Source organism: Symphalangus syndactylus, chromosome 11 (assembly GCF_028878055.3).
Source record: "Symphalangus syndactylus isolate Jambi chromosome 11, NHGRI_mSymSyn1-v2.1_pri, whole genome shotgun sequence".
NCBI lineage: Eukaryota > Metazoa > Chordata > Mammalia > Primates > Hylobatidae > Symphalangus > Symphalangus syndactylus.
This window is the reverse complement of record NC_072433.2, coordinates 100,039,096-100,053,661: the sequence shown is the minus strand read 5'-3', so window position 1 is coordinate 100,053,661 and position 14,566 is coordinate 100,039,096. Positions and strand designations below refer to the sequence as shown.

At 46.5% G+C, this 14,566-nt stretch overlaps 1 protein-coding gene across 3 annotated transcripts in view; it reads left to right on the top strand.

The window, feature by feature from the left end:
- Nucleotides 1-14,566, top strand: part of MCC (MCC regulator of WNT signaling pathway) — a 470,217-nt gene that overhangs the window by 424,888 nt on the left and 30,763 nt on the right. For all 3 annotated transcript variants that reach the window (XM_055298398.2, XM_063612914.1, XM_055298399.2), the window contains 2 exons: nt 252-355; nt 4,272-4,455. In XM_055298398.2, coding sequence (XP_055154373.1) covers nt 252-355; nt 4,272-4,455 — 288 coding nt within the window. The remainder of the gene's footprint in view (nt 1-251; nt 356-4,271; nt 4,456-14,566) is intronic.

Here is a 14,566-nt window from a genome sequence, read left to right as displayed (position 1 = left end):
ACTTGCCTCTCCCACCTTTATTGTTTCTCTTGTATTTTTCCAGAACCAAGTTAAAGGTTTAAAAATAAAAAGGCCAAATGAAAGAGCAAGCCACTGGCCCTGCCCTGGGAATGTTCATGGGTGGTTTCCTTGCCTGTGTGGAGAGTGAGGCCGAGACAGCACCTGAGCTGCCTCCTGCATGCGAACCGGCGCCACACTGAAGGTGTCCGCTGTTCCCTGCAAGGGCTGAGGCCACATGTGCTTTGTTTCAGTGAGCAGTGCATCGAAGCCTACGAACTCCTCCTGGCGCTGGCGGAGAGCGAGCAGAGCCTCATCCTGGGGCAGTTCCGAGCGGCGGGCGTGGGGTCGTCCCCTGGTAAGTGTCTCCAGAGTCCCTCTTCCTCCTCTTGTCTCCCTGCCTCCTTTGCTTCTGCCCCGTCTCAGCAACTGGCATTGAATCATCTCCCGACAACACAAAATTTGGTTGTCAAGTGTGTTTTTCGTTTTTCCTCATGACTGAATGGGTAAATTGTTTATGTTGAATGCAGCAAGAACTGGAGTGGAAACAGAATAACAGACAAGTTAAAACAAACAAGCCTTCTTAGGATCTGCCTTCTCCTGGGCTGACAGTGGGGCCAGATGGAGCTGAGGCTGCATCAGCGATGAAAGGGGCCAGCATTTCTGCAGCTGCCTCTCTGATGCCTGTTATCAAGGCACATGCTGCTGTCACATGGCCTTCACTTCGTCTCGTTTCATTGGCTGAGCTTCTCCAAGTTTATCTCTTTGAGTAGTAGTTGTTTTTTTGTTTGTGTTTGTTTGTTTGTTTTGAGATGGAGTTTTGCTCTTGTTGCCCAGGCTGGAGTGCCATGGTGTAATCTTGGCTCACTGCAACCTCCACCTCCTGGGTTCAAGCATCCTCCTGCCTCAGCCTCCCGAGTAGCTGGGATTACAGGCACATGCCACCATGCCTGGCTAATTTTGTATTCTTAGTAGACACAGTTTCACCATGTTGGTCAGCCTGGTCTCGAACTCCTGACCTCAGGTGATCCACCTGCCTCAACCTCCCAAAGTGCTGGGATTACAGGCATGAGCCACTGCGCCTGGCTTTTGAGTAGTTTTGAAACATGGGTTTCCCCTGCCAGGTCTCCAGGTGTCTTACAAATAAAGGAGAAGTAGTTTCACCCTCTGCTTGTGTCAGCATCACAGAATGCTCACCCACCTCACTTTCCTGTGCCTGTCCTTCCCCCAGCCCGGGAATCCTGTGCCCTCTTGGCCTGACCTGTACCTTGAGATCTGCACTGCCTACTCCCTTCTGTCCCTCAATTTTGAGTAAAGTGGAAGGAGTACCTAACTGGAACAGACACAAGCATGTCATTCTAGGAAGCGGCAGCATTTGCTAAAACGTGGCCAGTGATTGTGGCTCTGAGCCTGCAGTGATGTGAGGAGGACTGCAGTAGAAACAGTGGTAAGAGGAACGAGAGACCCAAGGAGAAAGGTGGCCGTCTCTCCATGCACAACTAAGCCCCGGACACCCCCTTAGCCGTCGGAGAGGCAATAGCAAGTAAACAGAAATCCAAGGTTACCAGGTCACTCCAGGGCCAAAGATGGGTGGTGTGGGCAGGCCAGGCATTCCCATGTGTGGTGGCCAGGCCTCTGTCATGGACCGGCTTTGTGCTGTGAGCTTGCATTAGGACTTGTCCATCCAGGACACACCCTTCAAAGAAAGTCACCATCCAGGCACCTGCTGAATGCACCCTCCTGTCCTTCTTCCCCGCTCCTCCCCTCTTGTCTGGGGGCTCACTTTTGCACTGAACACTCACATGTGTTTCCTCCTTCAGTTTCGACTTGCGCAGGAATCTGAAGCAAAACTGAAGGAAGGAAAGTATCCTGGGTATTAATTTCCTGCTTCATATCCAAGTGATCCAACGAAAGAGCGCACCTTCATTTGTATGGAGAGCAATGCTCTACTCCTCCCTCTGGTTTTTTTTTAATAGTATTACCAGCCCAGCCCAGAAGTAGAAACTCTGCCAGCATTTCCATTAGAAACCTCATTTTTCAGGGTCTTTTAACTGAACCATAAAACTTTATTCCTCATATGAAACAGATCCTAAAATGATATTGGCCTGCTGTCAGGATTTTTTAAAATTAATATATGTATTAAGAAAAATGATAAATTAATAGGAAAAAGTCAATCGTATTTCCAGTTGGTATCAGAGGAGTGTCTTAACCTGTTCAGGCCTCACAAGGTACCTTTCATTAGGCGTGTACCTACTCAGTGCAGTTATTTGGTGTAGGAGCTGAAAGAGCTTAAATAAATCTGCCTTTTAAATATTCAAAATCAATAATGAAATGCTTTGTATTTACCTAATACTGGGAAGCTCATGTATACATTTATAATATGAGCCAGTCGGTAATGTCATGCCTAATTCCAAATAGCAGTCAGTGGTGAGATGTGTGTAAAATGTCTTATTTGTGGAGAGACGAGCGGCGTGAAGGTTGTCAGAGAAATGACAGGAGGGAGTTCCAAGGATTTTTGGCCTGCAGAATGGGTCCACTCCATTTCCTGCCCATTCTCCATAGTGCTGAGAGCAGGCTTGATTTTTAGCAGCTCCCCATTAAGCCTCGCCCTTGCATTCCGCTGACAGCAGTGGCTGGCCCGTCATACTATCCCATCATGCCATAGAGCTGTTGCACAGCAAAGCAGGAACTCGTTTGTGACATGCACCCACAGTATCAATGATTGTGGGTCTTTTCTTTGTTTCTTGTTGATGTCACAGGCATTCATTCTGTTCATTCTTTCATTCACAGATGCTTTAGGCCAGCGGTTTTCAAACTATGCTCTGGGAAGCTGGAGGAGTTTCTCTGGGCCTCAGCAGTGAGGTTGGAGGGTGGGACTCTGAGTGTGTCTCCCATTTCTGCCCACTTCATCCAATTCCGCATTTACGTTTTTTGTATGTTAGGATAGCATTTTGTATGCTTTGGTGTAAGATTTCATGTTTGGAAAAACATGGATCTATGCTGTACAGGTAGCAAACCGGTGATTTGTTCAGCCAGCACAGTTTCTGTTTTGTTTTGTTTTATTTTTTAAGACTGTGTTTTTTTAGAGCAGTTGTAGGTTCACAGCAAAACTGAGAAGAAGGTACCGAGATTTCCCATATGCCTCCAACCCTCAACATGCACGGCCTTCCCCCATTTTCAGCGTCCCCCACCAGGGTAGTGTATTAGTTACAATGATGAACCTACAGTGACACATCATCACCCAGAGGCCATAGTTTACAAAAGAGTTCACTCTTGGTGCTGTACATTCTGTGGGTTTGGGCCAGTGTGTAACAACTTGAGTCCACCGTTACAGTATCATATAGAGTAGTTTCACTGCGCCAAAAGTTCTCTGGCTCCACCTATTCATTCCTCTCCCAACCTGATCCCCTGGCAACCATTGTTGTTGCTGTTGTTCTTGTTGTTGTTTTGGAGACAGGGTCTTGCTCTGTTACCCAGGGTGTATTTGAACTCCTAGGTTCAAGCAGTCCTCCCACCTCATCTCAGCCACCCATGATCTTTTCAATATCTCTATAGTTCTGTCGTTTCCAGCACAGTTTTAAAACACAATAGGAATGTGAACATTTGGGGCAGAGACTTCACTGCCTGGTCTGTGCGAGTGCCCACCACACCCTGATGTTCTGCACTAGCCCAATTACCTGGCTCCTGGAGACATTTGAGTTCACGCCCATTACCAAGCCAAGAGAAGGGTCAGGGGTGGCATCGGTACATATAATACAGAGCCGATCTAAAGCTCTCGTCTGAACCATTAGTTTTGTCCCTTTTGCCCCCGCACAGGGCTCTAACCAAAGCTGTAGACACGTGGAAAGATGGCACAGTTTTGCCCCAGTTTCTCCCTCCCTCATTCACAGGGAAGTGCCAATGCATACAGGAATGGCCAAATGGTAGACTTGTGGCTGAATGGGAGGAGAAGCCAGGAGCCTGGATCATTAGAAAAGTCAGAGCATGTTAGAGCTAGAAACAGAAATGTGGTGATCCTGTTGGCTGACTCCTGCCGTTGTCCCTGAGGCTATTGGAGCCCAGAGAAAGAGCAGAGAAATACCTTCCCACATGCAGCTTCTAAGTGACAGTGCCAGGCCCAGAGCACAGATCTTCTCTTCGGCTGGGCGCTGCTAATTCCCTTCCACAGCGCCACCTCTGCCCTAGGTAACTGAGCGTTAATTATGCACAGTCACTCCCAGGCGTGCCTTGTCCAGGCCGATGTTGATTAATCTGTTGGCTTCTCTGCCACATAGGAGACCAGTCGGGGGATGAAAACATCACTCAGATGCTCAAGCGAGCTCATGACTGCCGGAAGACAGCTGAGAACGCTGCAAAGGCCCTGCTCATGAAGCTGGATGGCAGCTGTGGGGGTGCCTTTGCCGTGGCTGGCTGCAGCGTGCAGCCCTGGGAGAGCCTTTCCTCCAACAGCCACACCAGGTAATGCTCAGCCTTCTGCTCCGGGGTGGGCATGTGTCCATGTGGCATCTGTTCACTGGACTTGGTGTGCAGTGACCCCGCTCTTGGGGACTATGTGGCTTGGGAAAAGGCAGACATGGCTTCTGGCATGCAGCCTGCTCTATCTGAAAAGGAGTCAGAAGATCAAAACAGAAGAGCTAGAAAGTGGCCCTCTCGCTTTGCCAATGTGGAAACTGCAGTCGAGAGAGGAGAGATTCGCTGTGGGAAGTGGTAGAGATGGAATGCAAACCTACCTTTCTTTCAGATCCGTTTTCTCTGCATTGTTGCGTTCTCCATTTCTTTATAAGTCTTCGTTTCCAGGAAGCACTTAGGGTAGCCAAGACCCATTTGCTACAAATGGTCCCTCTGGTCCCAAGGCCCAGCCCAGCCCATCCAAGTTCCAGACATCACTCTCCCATCCTCTTGTGCCTCCGTCCTCTAGAAGCTCTTCTGAGGCAAGAGCCTCTCCTCTCATCTCTTTTGCCTCATGGAATGATGCCACATTCACAGCACGTGCTTACAGGCACTCAGTCATGAACCTGAGGTCAAGTTCGCTGTCTCTGAATCTAGGAAATTAAAGTGGGTGATTGAAAAAGATGAGGAAGAGAGCAACGAAGACCTTGCTGAGAGTAATTTGCTGAAGTCATTTGATTCTTTTGGTTGGGAGTGGAGAGTCAGAATGAAACCCTTTCTACTTACCTTCTCATTTCTTACCACCGAAGCCCTAAAAACATGAATGCCTTCCCTTTATTTACCAGTCCTCAGTTTAGAAGACACTTTGTTAGAGATTCTTACATAATTGCCAAATCGTGAAAGACTTGGTAACTTACTCCATTTTCACAGGTGAGGAACCCTTGGCTCAGAGATAATGTCAGTAACCTGCCTGGTGATAAGAGGGAAACCTGGATGGGAACCCGGGCTTTTAGCACCGAGCATATTGTTCTTCCCACATTGGATCTCATGACATAACAAAACAGTGTCTACTTGCAGACTAAGTGACCAGAACTGCATAAAGATAGATTGACTATTGAGAGCCAGAGGAGAAATACTGATGCTTTCTTGGTGCTGGAAAGCAACTTAATGTTCCCCTCTGTCTTTTCCGCCCAGTGGGAGCCACCGTCTACCTTAGTGCCTCCATTTACCTGTACTGGCCCAGGTGTCCCAGGAGAGGGGACATGCCCAGTAATGCATCAGCCAGATGCCCACAAACAAAAGGGACTTGATTCTTCTTTACTTTAGCAACAATTTTCTCATTCAGTGAAGCACAGATTATAATTTTTTTCATAAAACCAGATTCTACTGTGTAAACACAGAAAGCAGATGCTCTTAATGACTCTTCCAGATGTGTATAATCTATAATTTGTGTGTTTATTTAGTATAGAAATGTAGTTCTCGTGTTGTCAGTGATGCTGTGTTGTTTTATTAGTGAACATAAGAGTTTGCTTGACAGGAAATGTGTGCTGTTTCAGTAGCTTGTGAGGTTTGTGCTACAGATGATTTGCTCAAACCTCCCTACCCTCAAAAAGAATTCTGTGGCTTTATTCTGAGTCAGAGACAAATTTAGAACCAGTCAGGAGTGAGAACAATTTTATCACCATCTATTTAGCTTTTGAATATTTGTTAGAAGTACTTGAACTTACAGGTTAGCCTTGATTTTGAGACTGTTTTCTTAGAGAAATTTAATTTGGAATCCTGTGTTTCTGCAGATTGAGATAAATTCAAAACACAGAGTCATTGTTTCCAAGGATAACCTCACCAAAAAATGGTTCTTAAATTAATTTCAGTCTCAAATGGGTCTTCCCATCAAAGTACAGAGGACTTTAGCTCCAATTTCACCCAATTCTCCTTAAAAAAATCACTTTTACCCTCCCGCCCAAATCAGAGCACCTCCGAGTACAGAAGAACCACACACAGGGCATTCATTTGTCACTCCACATTCTTAGAACCTGATGCAATTAGACTGCTTTATGTTAAACGTGGGTTTAGAATAAAGTCGCAAACCACCAGACCCCTTTCATAATTATGATAATTATAGTAATTTTGTTTGTAAATCTTGCCATTCTGGCTCAGACATTCCCCCATGTCAAGTTTATGAAAATAAAGAAAAGGATCTTTCTGAGTTGGAGCTTTATGTGGCCCAGCAAATCCCCTTTCCCCCCACTGTAACCACCCAGCTTAAAGGAGTCTAATCAGAGTGTCCAGCAGCTGCCCCTCAAGGGTTCAGGAAAGAAACGCTGAGTATTGTGCCTCCAGTGGCATTTCTGGCAGCCCATAGGCAGCTCCTAACGACAGGAGGGTTAATGGTTTTAGAGAGGAGCAGCAGAGGGGTAGTTAACCAACAAAGAGAATAAAAGTGATAGCCAGGCCTCAGTTGACTGTTGGCAGGTGCCCAGGGTCGGTGCTACTTCATTTTTGAAAAATATAGCCATGGCCTCATCAGAAAGTATAATAGTCTTATGGACAGAGTGACTGGGTTGATTGCCTGGATGGCTTTATCAACATACCACGACAAAGAGGCACAAGGACTAAAATGTTGGGAACTGGAAATAGGAATCCTTGGTCAAGCCCACCCTCTGCAGACCTCACAGTTCAGCTCCTTCTGTGCAGCGTAGTCATCGATCTCCATCCACAAAGGAACTGTGGCCAAGACGGGATCAGTCACAGCAAGTCTGCACTCTCAGAGACTGAAACTGAGTTCCTTGTCTCAGCACCAGATGGGAACCGGGGAGAGCTGTGAGAATGGTGATTGCAGCCTTGCTGTGAGCCTCTGGGTACCTCCAGGCAGCCAGGGTGCTGCCTGTGTGGCCACTCACTCTGGGGTGTAATCCCCAGATTGGACTGGACGGCAGCAGAGCTCAAGAGATGCCCAGCTCTCACTCTTTGAACTAGTCTGGATTAAGATAAAGTTTCATTGGGGCAGAAAAAATGGTTGAGGAGAGTGAAATCATGTCCGTTGAAAGGGTGAATGTTTTGAAACAGCCACCTAGTTAGAACAAGCATCAGTAAACTTCAGGGAATGAGAGTCAGTCTAGATCTGGCTGAAACAGTCATCTTTACTTGAGGAGAGGTGCTTTTCCATCTGTGTGTCAGGAGAGTCTATCCAAAGTCTTTGGGACAAACGCTTACTGCTGTTAGTGAGCTCTAGAGACCAGCCTCAACACATGCTTGACATGACAGCATTATGGCCAGTACTCCTGCTCAAATGTCCTCATCACTTACCTTTTAGGTTCTATGAGAACAAGGTATAGACATGAAATGTGTTTTATGGTTTTTTTCTAGTGAGATCAAACTTCTTGATTTCAAAAGAACTGTGCGTTTGTTGTAAAACTAAGCAATTAAAATGCCAGCATTGCAAAATGTGTAGGATAGTAAAGTTCTCCATTCTAGGACTCTCACTGGAAAGGACATTGGGAACCGTCTGGGGTATATTCCCACAGATTTAACTGCATTTTTTATTAGGATGCGTGGTTGCAAAGAACAGAAACATGCTCAAATAGCTTAAATGGAAAGGGGTCTTATTGGAACGTTATCAGATCTCTCACCCACGAGCTGCATACCCGAGCAGAGGGCTGCCTAAGACAAAGCAGCAGCAGAACCAGGCTCCAGGTCTGGCCTGTGTGGCCCTTGCATGCAGCCTTTGTTCTTTCTCCTGTTCTCGGGGGCAGCCTTCCCCAGGTGATAGACAACCAGCTCACCACCTGCATTTGTACACAAAGCTGGCTGGTTTCCCTGGTGTCAAGTAAGAAAATCCTGGGGAAAGGGACATCTTGCCCAGCTGGGCTCTGATAGCTATCCTGATCCTCTGTGGCTGTGGAAGTGCGAGGCCAAGGCAGTTTTCGCAGGAGCTTGGGGATGGAGAAGAAAAGAGAGGAAGAGCTTGGAAGGCAGGTACTTGGTGCACCAAAAGAAGACATCTTTAAAAACATGACTACATCTCTTTTTTTTCTCTTTTTTTTTTGAGACGGAGTCTCACTCTGTTGCCCAGGCTGGAGTACAATGGTGGTGATCTCAGCTCACTGCAACATTCATCTCCCAGGTTCAAGCAATTCTCCTGCGTCAGTCTCCCAAGTAGCTTGGACTACAGGCGCCCGGCACCACAGCCAGCTAATTTTCGTATTTTTTGTAGAGACAGGATTTTACCATGTTGGCCAGGATGGTCTCAATCTCCTGACCTTGTGATCAGCCCACCTGGGCCTCCCAAAGTGCTGGGATTACAGCTGTGAGCCACCACACCTGGCCGATTGCATCTCATTTTTAACCTGATGAGGATCCTGTGATGTGGACTCTTGAAGCATGCATTTTCCCCTTAGTGTTATGCTCTTACACATCTTTCTGTATGTGTTATTCTTTTCAGGAGTTGGATAGTTTTTCATTGGATGACAGTAGTGTTGCGTATTTGAACACTTTTCTCTGGGATCCCGTTTTCCACTATTATAACATTGCTGCAGCCACTGTCCTTGTCCTTAATGGCTACTCCTCTTGTGCAGTTTCTATGAGACCAGCCCTCCACACATAATCCAGTTATTCTCCTACAGCCATGGGTGCTCCAGCCAGGCTGTTCCTCCAAATCCTTGGTAATACTGGGTAGTTCATCTTTTTTCAATTTGGCCAATCTGTACGTAAGCCAAAAAAAAAGTTTCAACTTGTACCTCTCTATTTTTAGTGACATTTAACGTCATTTGTAATGCTTAATTTTTCTAACACCTGGGAAATTGTTACCAGCAATATAGTTGTTAGGCCTGGATAGTATGTGTCTTGGTGTGTTATGAGTAACCACATCAGGAGTGGATTTATATTTGTTTTAGAGATGCAACACCATTATGATAGCACCTTTAAAAATTGCTGCATATATAGAGTTTCTCTTCTAAATATTTCTGTCTCTTATTTTGACTTCCACTATCAGCTAAATTTTTAGCAGCTTTCTGGACTCAAGCAGTTTTTGAGGACTTTAGTTATCTGACAGCAGATTTTCCCATGCCCGTATTTTGCTAGACAGTCATAGGACTATTTGTTACGTAATCTACCCTCATTTAATCTCAGTTTCTCCTCCTAGGGAATTCTGACAACCATTCAAGAGTGTATAAACCTTAGAGGTTTAGAGTTTGTTTAGTGTTTGTAGTCCTTTGCTACAAACCCAAAAAAGAAGGGATGGGGGTATACCCACAGCACAACAGTAAAAGATACAGGCAAGCTGCCAAGGCTCAAGCTTCTGCTTAAAGAAATGGGGCCACTTAGGAATGACTTAAATGACAAATGTCACCTGGAGTGACTCCACTCGTTCAGATAAATTTCAAATGCTCAGCAAAACAGATGCCCACCCCCAGGGCACTTTCCTTCTAAAAATGAGCTGCTGTGCCAGGCGCAGTGACTCACACCCATAATCCCAGCACTTTGGGAGGCTGAGGCGGGCAGGTCATGAGGTCAGGAGTTTGAGACCACCCTGGACAACATAGTGAAACCCTGTCTCTATTAAAAATACAAAAATTAGCCAGGCATGGTGGTACGTGCCTGTAGTCCCAGCTACTCGGGAGGCTGAGGCAGGAGAATTGCTTGAACCCAGGAGGCGGAGGCTGTGGTGAGCCAAATCATGCCATTGCACTCCAGCGTGGGCAACAGAGCAAGACTCCGTCTCAAAAAAAAAAAAAAAAAAAAGCAAACAAACAAAAAAACAAATGAGCTGCTCATTGATGGAAATCAGATCCTAGCTGGGGCCAGGTAAGATGTTGATGAAAACTTCAGGAAAATGCCATCATGCATTTTCAAGGCAAAAGAAATGTCCTTCTAGCCTTCTGCCAAGGCAAGCTGAGGAGGCTATGAAAAATGAATTTTTCTTCTAATGAGCAGACTGGGGAGCTGTCTTGAGGACAGAGGTGGGGCATAGTGGAGAGGGATAGAAAAGAGAATATTTGACGTCGATAGCTGGTTTGAATAGCTTCTCCTATAGTGGACAGGGTAGGTGGAGAGTGGGTCAGCCCAAACTGTCCCGAACCAGCCAGCCCCGCATTCCCACTAGGCTACAGGCCTGCTGCGTATGCTGTGTGCTGGAAGAGCTGCTGGCAATGAACAGATGCAGAGGAAAGTCAGCATGACGGGAGCTCCAGCAGAGCATCATGGAAAGGAGAAACCCACACATCCTAGACTAGCTCCTCAAGAAGCCAGAGCAAGACACACATGTGTGGCGAGGGTTTTTGTCATTAGCCTTCCCCCATAGTCGCACTCAGAGAACACAGATCAGGCTCCCATTCTGGAGAGGAGGAATAATGTAGCCACAGAAAGTGATTGATTCCCCCTTGACAACTGAGATCATCCAGCATTCCAAGCCGGGAGAGTTAATGGATGACTTAACCCTTGCCCAGCAGCCAGCAGCAGGCCCTCGGGAGACCGCCAGCGCCTTTGTCTGTGAGGCCAGAGAAAAGGCCAGTGGCTTCCCCTCCCCTACCATTGTCATAATCATATTCCGCAGTGAAACGTTAAGAGCTCAAAGCAGAATTGTAATTAACCTCGCCTGATCTGTTCCCCACTGCTGTCCTGGAAGCGGGAGAAGGGAAGCCGGAGGGGCTGTGAGGTTTATCTTGAAATTAAACTTTCTCCACTAAAAGCATTTTAAAGCTCTGTGCTTCCAACAGGGTAAGATCTGTGGACTGAGATCTTTTGTTATTTTTTTGTCTTATTTTCTTCCTCTTTGAAAACTATACTCATAGCAAAGAGAGTGAAACAAAAGCCTTCCCTGCCTGACATGGACGAGGCTCCGGGCCCTAAGGGTGGCAGCGCCTGGCAGTCTCTGCCTGCCTGTGTTCGTGTTCCCCCAGACAGGGCTAGGTGATTTCTCAAGTCCATTCAACCACTGGTGGCTTTTGTTCTCCCTGGGATGGAGGGATTCTGGATGACCTGCAGGTGGCCAACAGCTCAGGGGATCTCTGAGTCTGGTGTTAGGTGTTGTGGGGCTGTTGGCAACGCCATCAGGAAAGTGGCCACCTGTCCCTCCTCCTCCCACAGGACAGGTGCTGTGTGGCAGCACCAGTTGCCTGCTTCAGGGCCTGCTGTATCCTTTCCACAACTTAGTGAGGCAAGAACCCTTAGTATTCCTATTTCCTGCAGCCCAGAAACATTGCGTAATTCACTCTGGGCCATTAAGCAAGGAAATGGCAGAGGAGGAACATTTATCCAGGTTTGACTGACATCAGAGACCTGCTTGTAGACCCTGACACCCACCAGGGCAGCCAGGAGCATTGTGGCCTCTACCTAGAAAACCTGGGAGCATCCAGTCACCTCACAGGCTACTGAGCAAATGCCCACTTAGCCTGAGGGGGAGACCAGTGCTTCTCAACCTAAGCGTGCATCCCAGTCACCTAGAGGATATATTAAAACACAGATTGCTGGGCTCCACCTCCAGAGTTTGTGACTCTGGAGGTCTTGACAGCAGGCCCCTGAACGTGCATTTCTAACAAGTCCCCAGGTGCTGCTGATGCGGCCAGCCCGCATCAGTTCTTGGAGAACTGCTGGGGTAGAGCAGTCCTGCTAAATGAAAAATCTGCCAAAATAGTATCACTTCAGTTCCTGCAGGGTAATTAGAGAATGCTAGCTTTTACCACTCTTTGAATTTTGTGATTTTTATTTTAAATGAAAGTCAAGAAAGTGTTTCAAGTATAAATTTATATTTCCCAAAATGTAGTCTGGAAAAAATATACCTCAGTGTCCTGTGAATGGTAGATGCACAGGTGTTGGTTACTCTGTGTTTTTCTATAGGTTTGAAAGTTTTCAAAATAATTTTTAGTGAAAGGAAAGACTAGAGGTGTAAGTAAACCCTACGCCTTGTGTCCCAGCTTTACAAGGAAGAATTTCATTCCTGAAACCTCCCAAGTAACTGGAAGAGAAGTGCTGCTGTCCGCCAGCGCCACGCTGTCTAAACATGCCGAGGCTGTGAGCACATCTCCACCCTGAGCCGTGTCTGTAGAATGCTTTGCAAACAGTGCCAGTACTTGAGTTTGCTCTAATTTTGTTGCTCATTCTCCTGTGGAACGTTAGATGTCTGTCCCTCCACATCAGTGTTTACGATCTTCATGTGAAGGTGAGCTCCCGAGCTCTACACGGGGGTTTTGTACGAGGCATGCCTGCCGCTGAGTAGGTTGCAGGCAGCCAGGCATTCGCTGAGATGCTGAGGGTCCTTTGGATGTGTCCTCTGATGCACAGCCCAGCTCGTCAGTGCCCTCTGCTGTGGGCACGGTTTGCCGTCTTTGCACTTCCCTTGAGCTGCCTCATTTCACTGTGGAATAGCCCGTGAAGTGTTCCAGCTGCAGGATGGTGCTGCTTCTCCCCTCTCATCCTTTTTAAAATACAGCTTGAGAAAACATAATGTTGATGATCAGTAGTCATTTTTATCCTTCTGCCTGCCTTCCCTGCTCCCACCTTGCTCCAAGCTGCTACCATCTCTCCCTGGAATTGTTGCTGTAGCTCCTGAGGTGCATCCCTGCCTCTGCCCTGGCCTCCCTGCATCTCTCCTCATCCTAGAGGCCAGATGGATCCTGTTATAACAATAAAGCAGACCAAGTCCCTCCCTGTTAAAACCCCCAGTGGCCTCCATCCTAATCCTAGAGAAAAAGACACAGCCCTTATAAAATGCTGCATGACCTGGCATCCGGCCCCTCCCACACACTCCCTCTCTGACCACTTCTCCTTGTTTGTCTCCCCTGCCTGACTGCTTCAGCCACCATCTCATTCTGCTGGCCACACTCCCTGCCTAGATTGCATTTACTGTGTCCTGCAAACATCCACGTAGCTCCCTCTCTCGCCTCCCTTAGGTCCACTCTAATGTCACTGGATCACGCAGGCCTTCCCTGCAGCTCAATCACAAATAATAACCTCATGCCCACTCTGCACTCCCCATGCCTCTTCCCTGCTTCATTTTTCACCATCTCATGGACTGTGTATTTCACTTCCTGGCCTCCTCTCTTAGAATATGAGTTCCCTGAGGGCAGGGATTTTTCCAGGACCCCATAGTAGGCACTCCAATCTTTCTTGAATAAATGAATGATCACTTCTGCATTTATTGAGTGCTTACTATGTGCTGGGCACTGTTCTAAACAGTTCTAATTTTTTTTTTACTTTTAAGTTCAGGGGTACATGTGCAGGGTTCTTACATAGGTAAACTCATGTCATGGAGGTTTGTTGTACAGATTATATTATCACCCAGGTATTAAGACTAGTATGCATTAGTCATTTTTCGAATCCTCTCCCTTCTCCTATTCTGTACCCTCAAGTAGGCCCATTGTTTGTTGTTCCCCTCTTTGTGTTCATGTGTTCTCATCATTTAGCTCCCACTTACAAGTAAGAACGTGGTATTTCGTTTTCTGTTCCCACATTAGTTTGCTAAGGATAATGGCCTCCAGCTTCATCCATGTTTCTGCAAATGACATGACCTCATTCTTTTTTTATGGCTACATAGTATTCGTGGTATATATGTGCCACATTTTCTTTATCTAGTCTACCAGTGATGGGCATTTAGGTTGATTCCATGTCTTTGCTATTACAAACACTTCTAGTTTTACCTCATTTATTCCTTACCCTGACTTTATGAAGCATGTACTATGATTACCTTCATTTTAGAGATGAGAAGACAGGGAATATTCAAAGTATGTAAGATGCTTGGGTCACACGTAAAGGTAGCACTTTGCTGTTAGGGCAGTGCAGAGAGTGAGAACCAATAGGAGATGGGTCTATATGGAGAGATCTATACCTAGATATAAAGAGAGAGATCAAGATCGATCTCTTGATATAGATATCTAGTAAATCACAAACAGTGATTTATTTTAAGGAATTGGCCTATTTGATAATGGAGCTGGCAAATGTGAAGTCTTCAGCTCAGGCTACAGACCCAGGGAAGAGTTGATGTTGCAATCCTGAGTCTGAAAGCTGTCTGGAGGAAGAATTTTTTCCCTCTTGGGGGATCTCTCTTTTCCCTTAAGGCCTCTCTGATTAGATGAGGTTCACTCACTGTATGGAAACAGTCACCCTGTAGTCTCTTGATTTTAATGGTAAGCACATGTAACAAACACCTTCATAGCAATGCCTAATCTGGTGGTTGGCCAAGTGACTG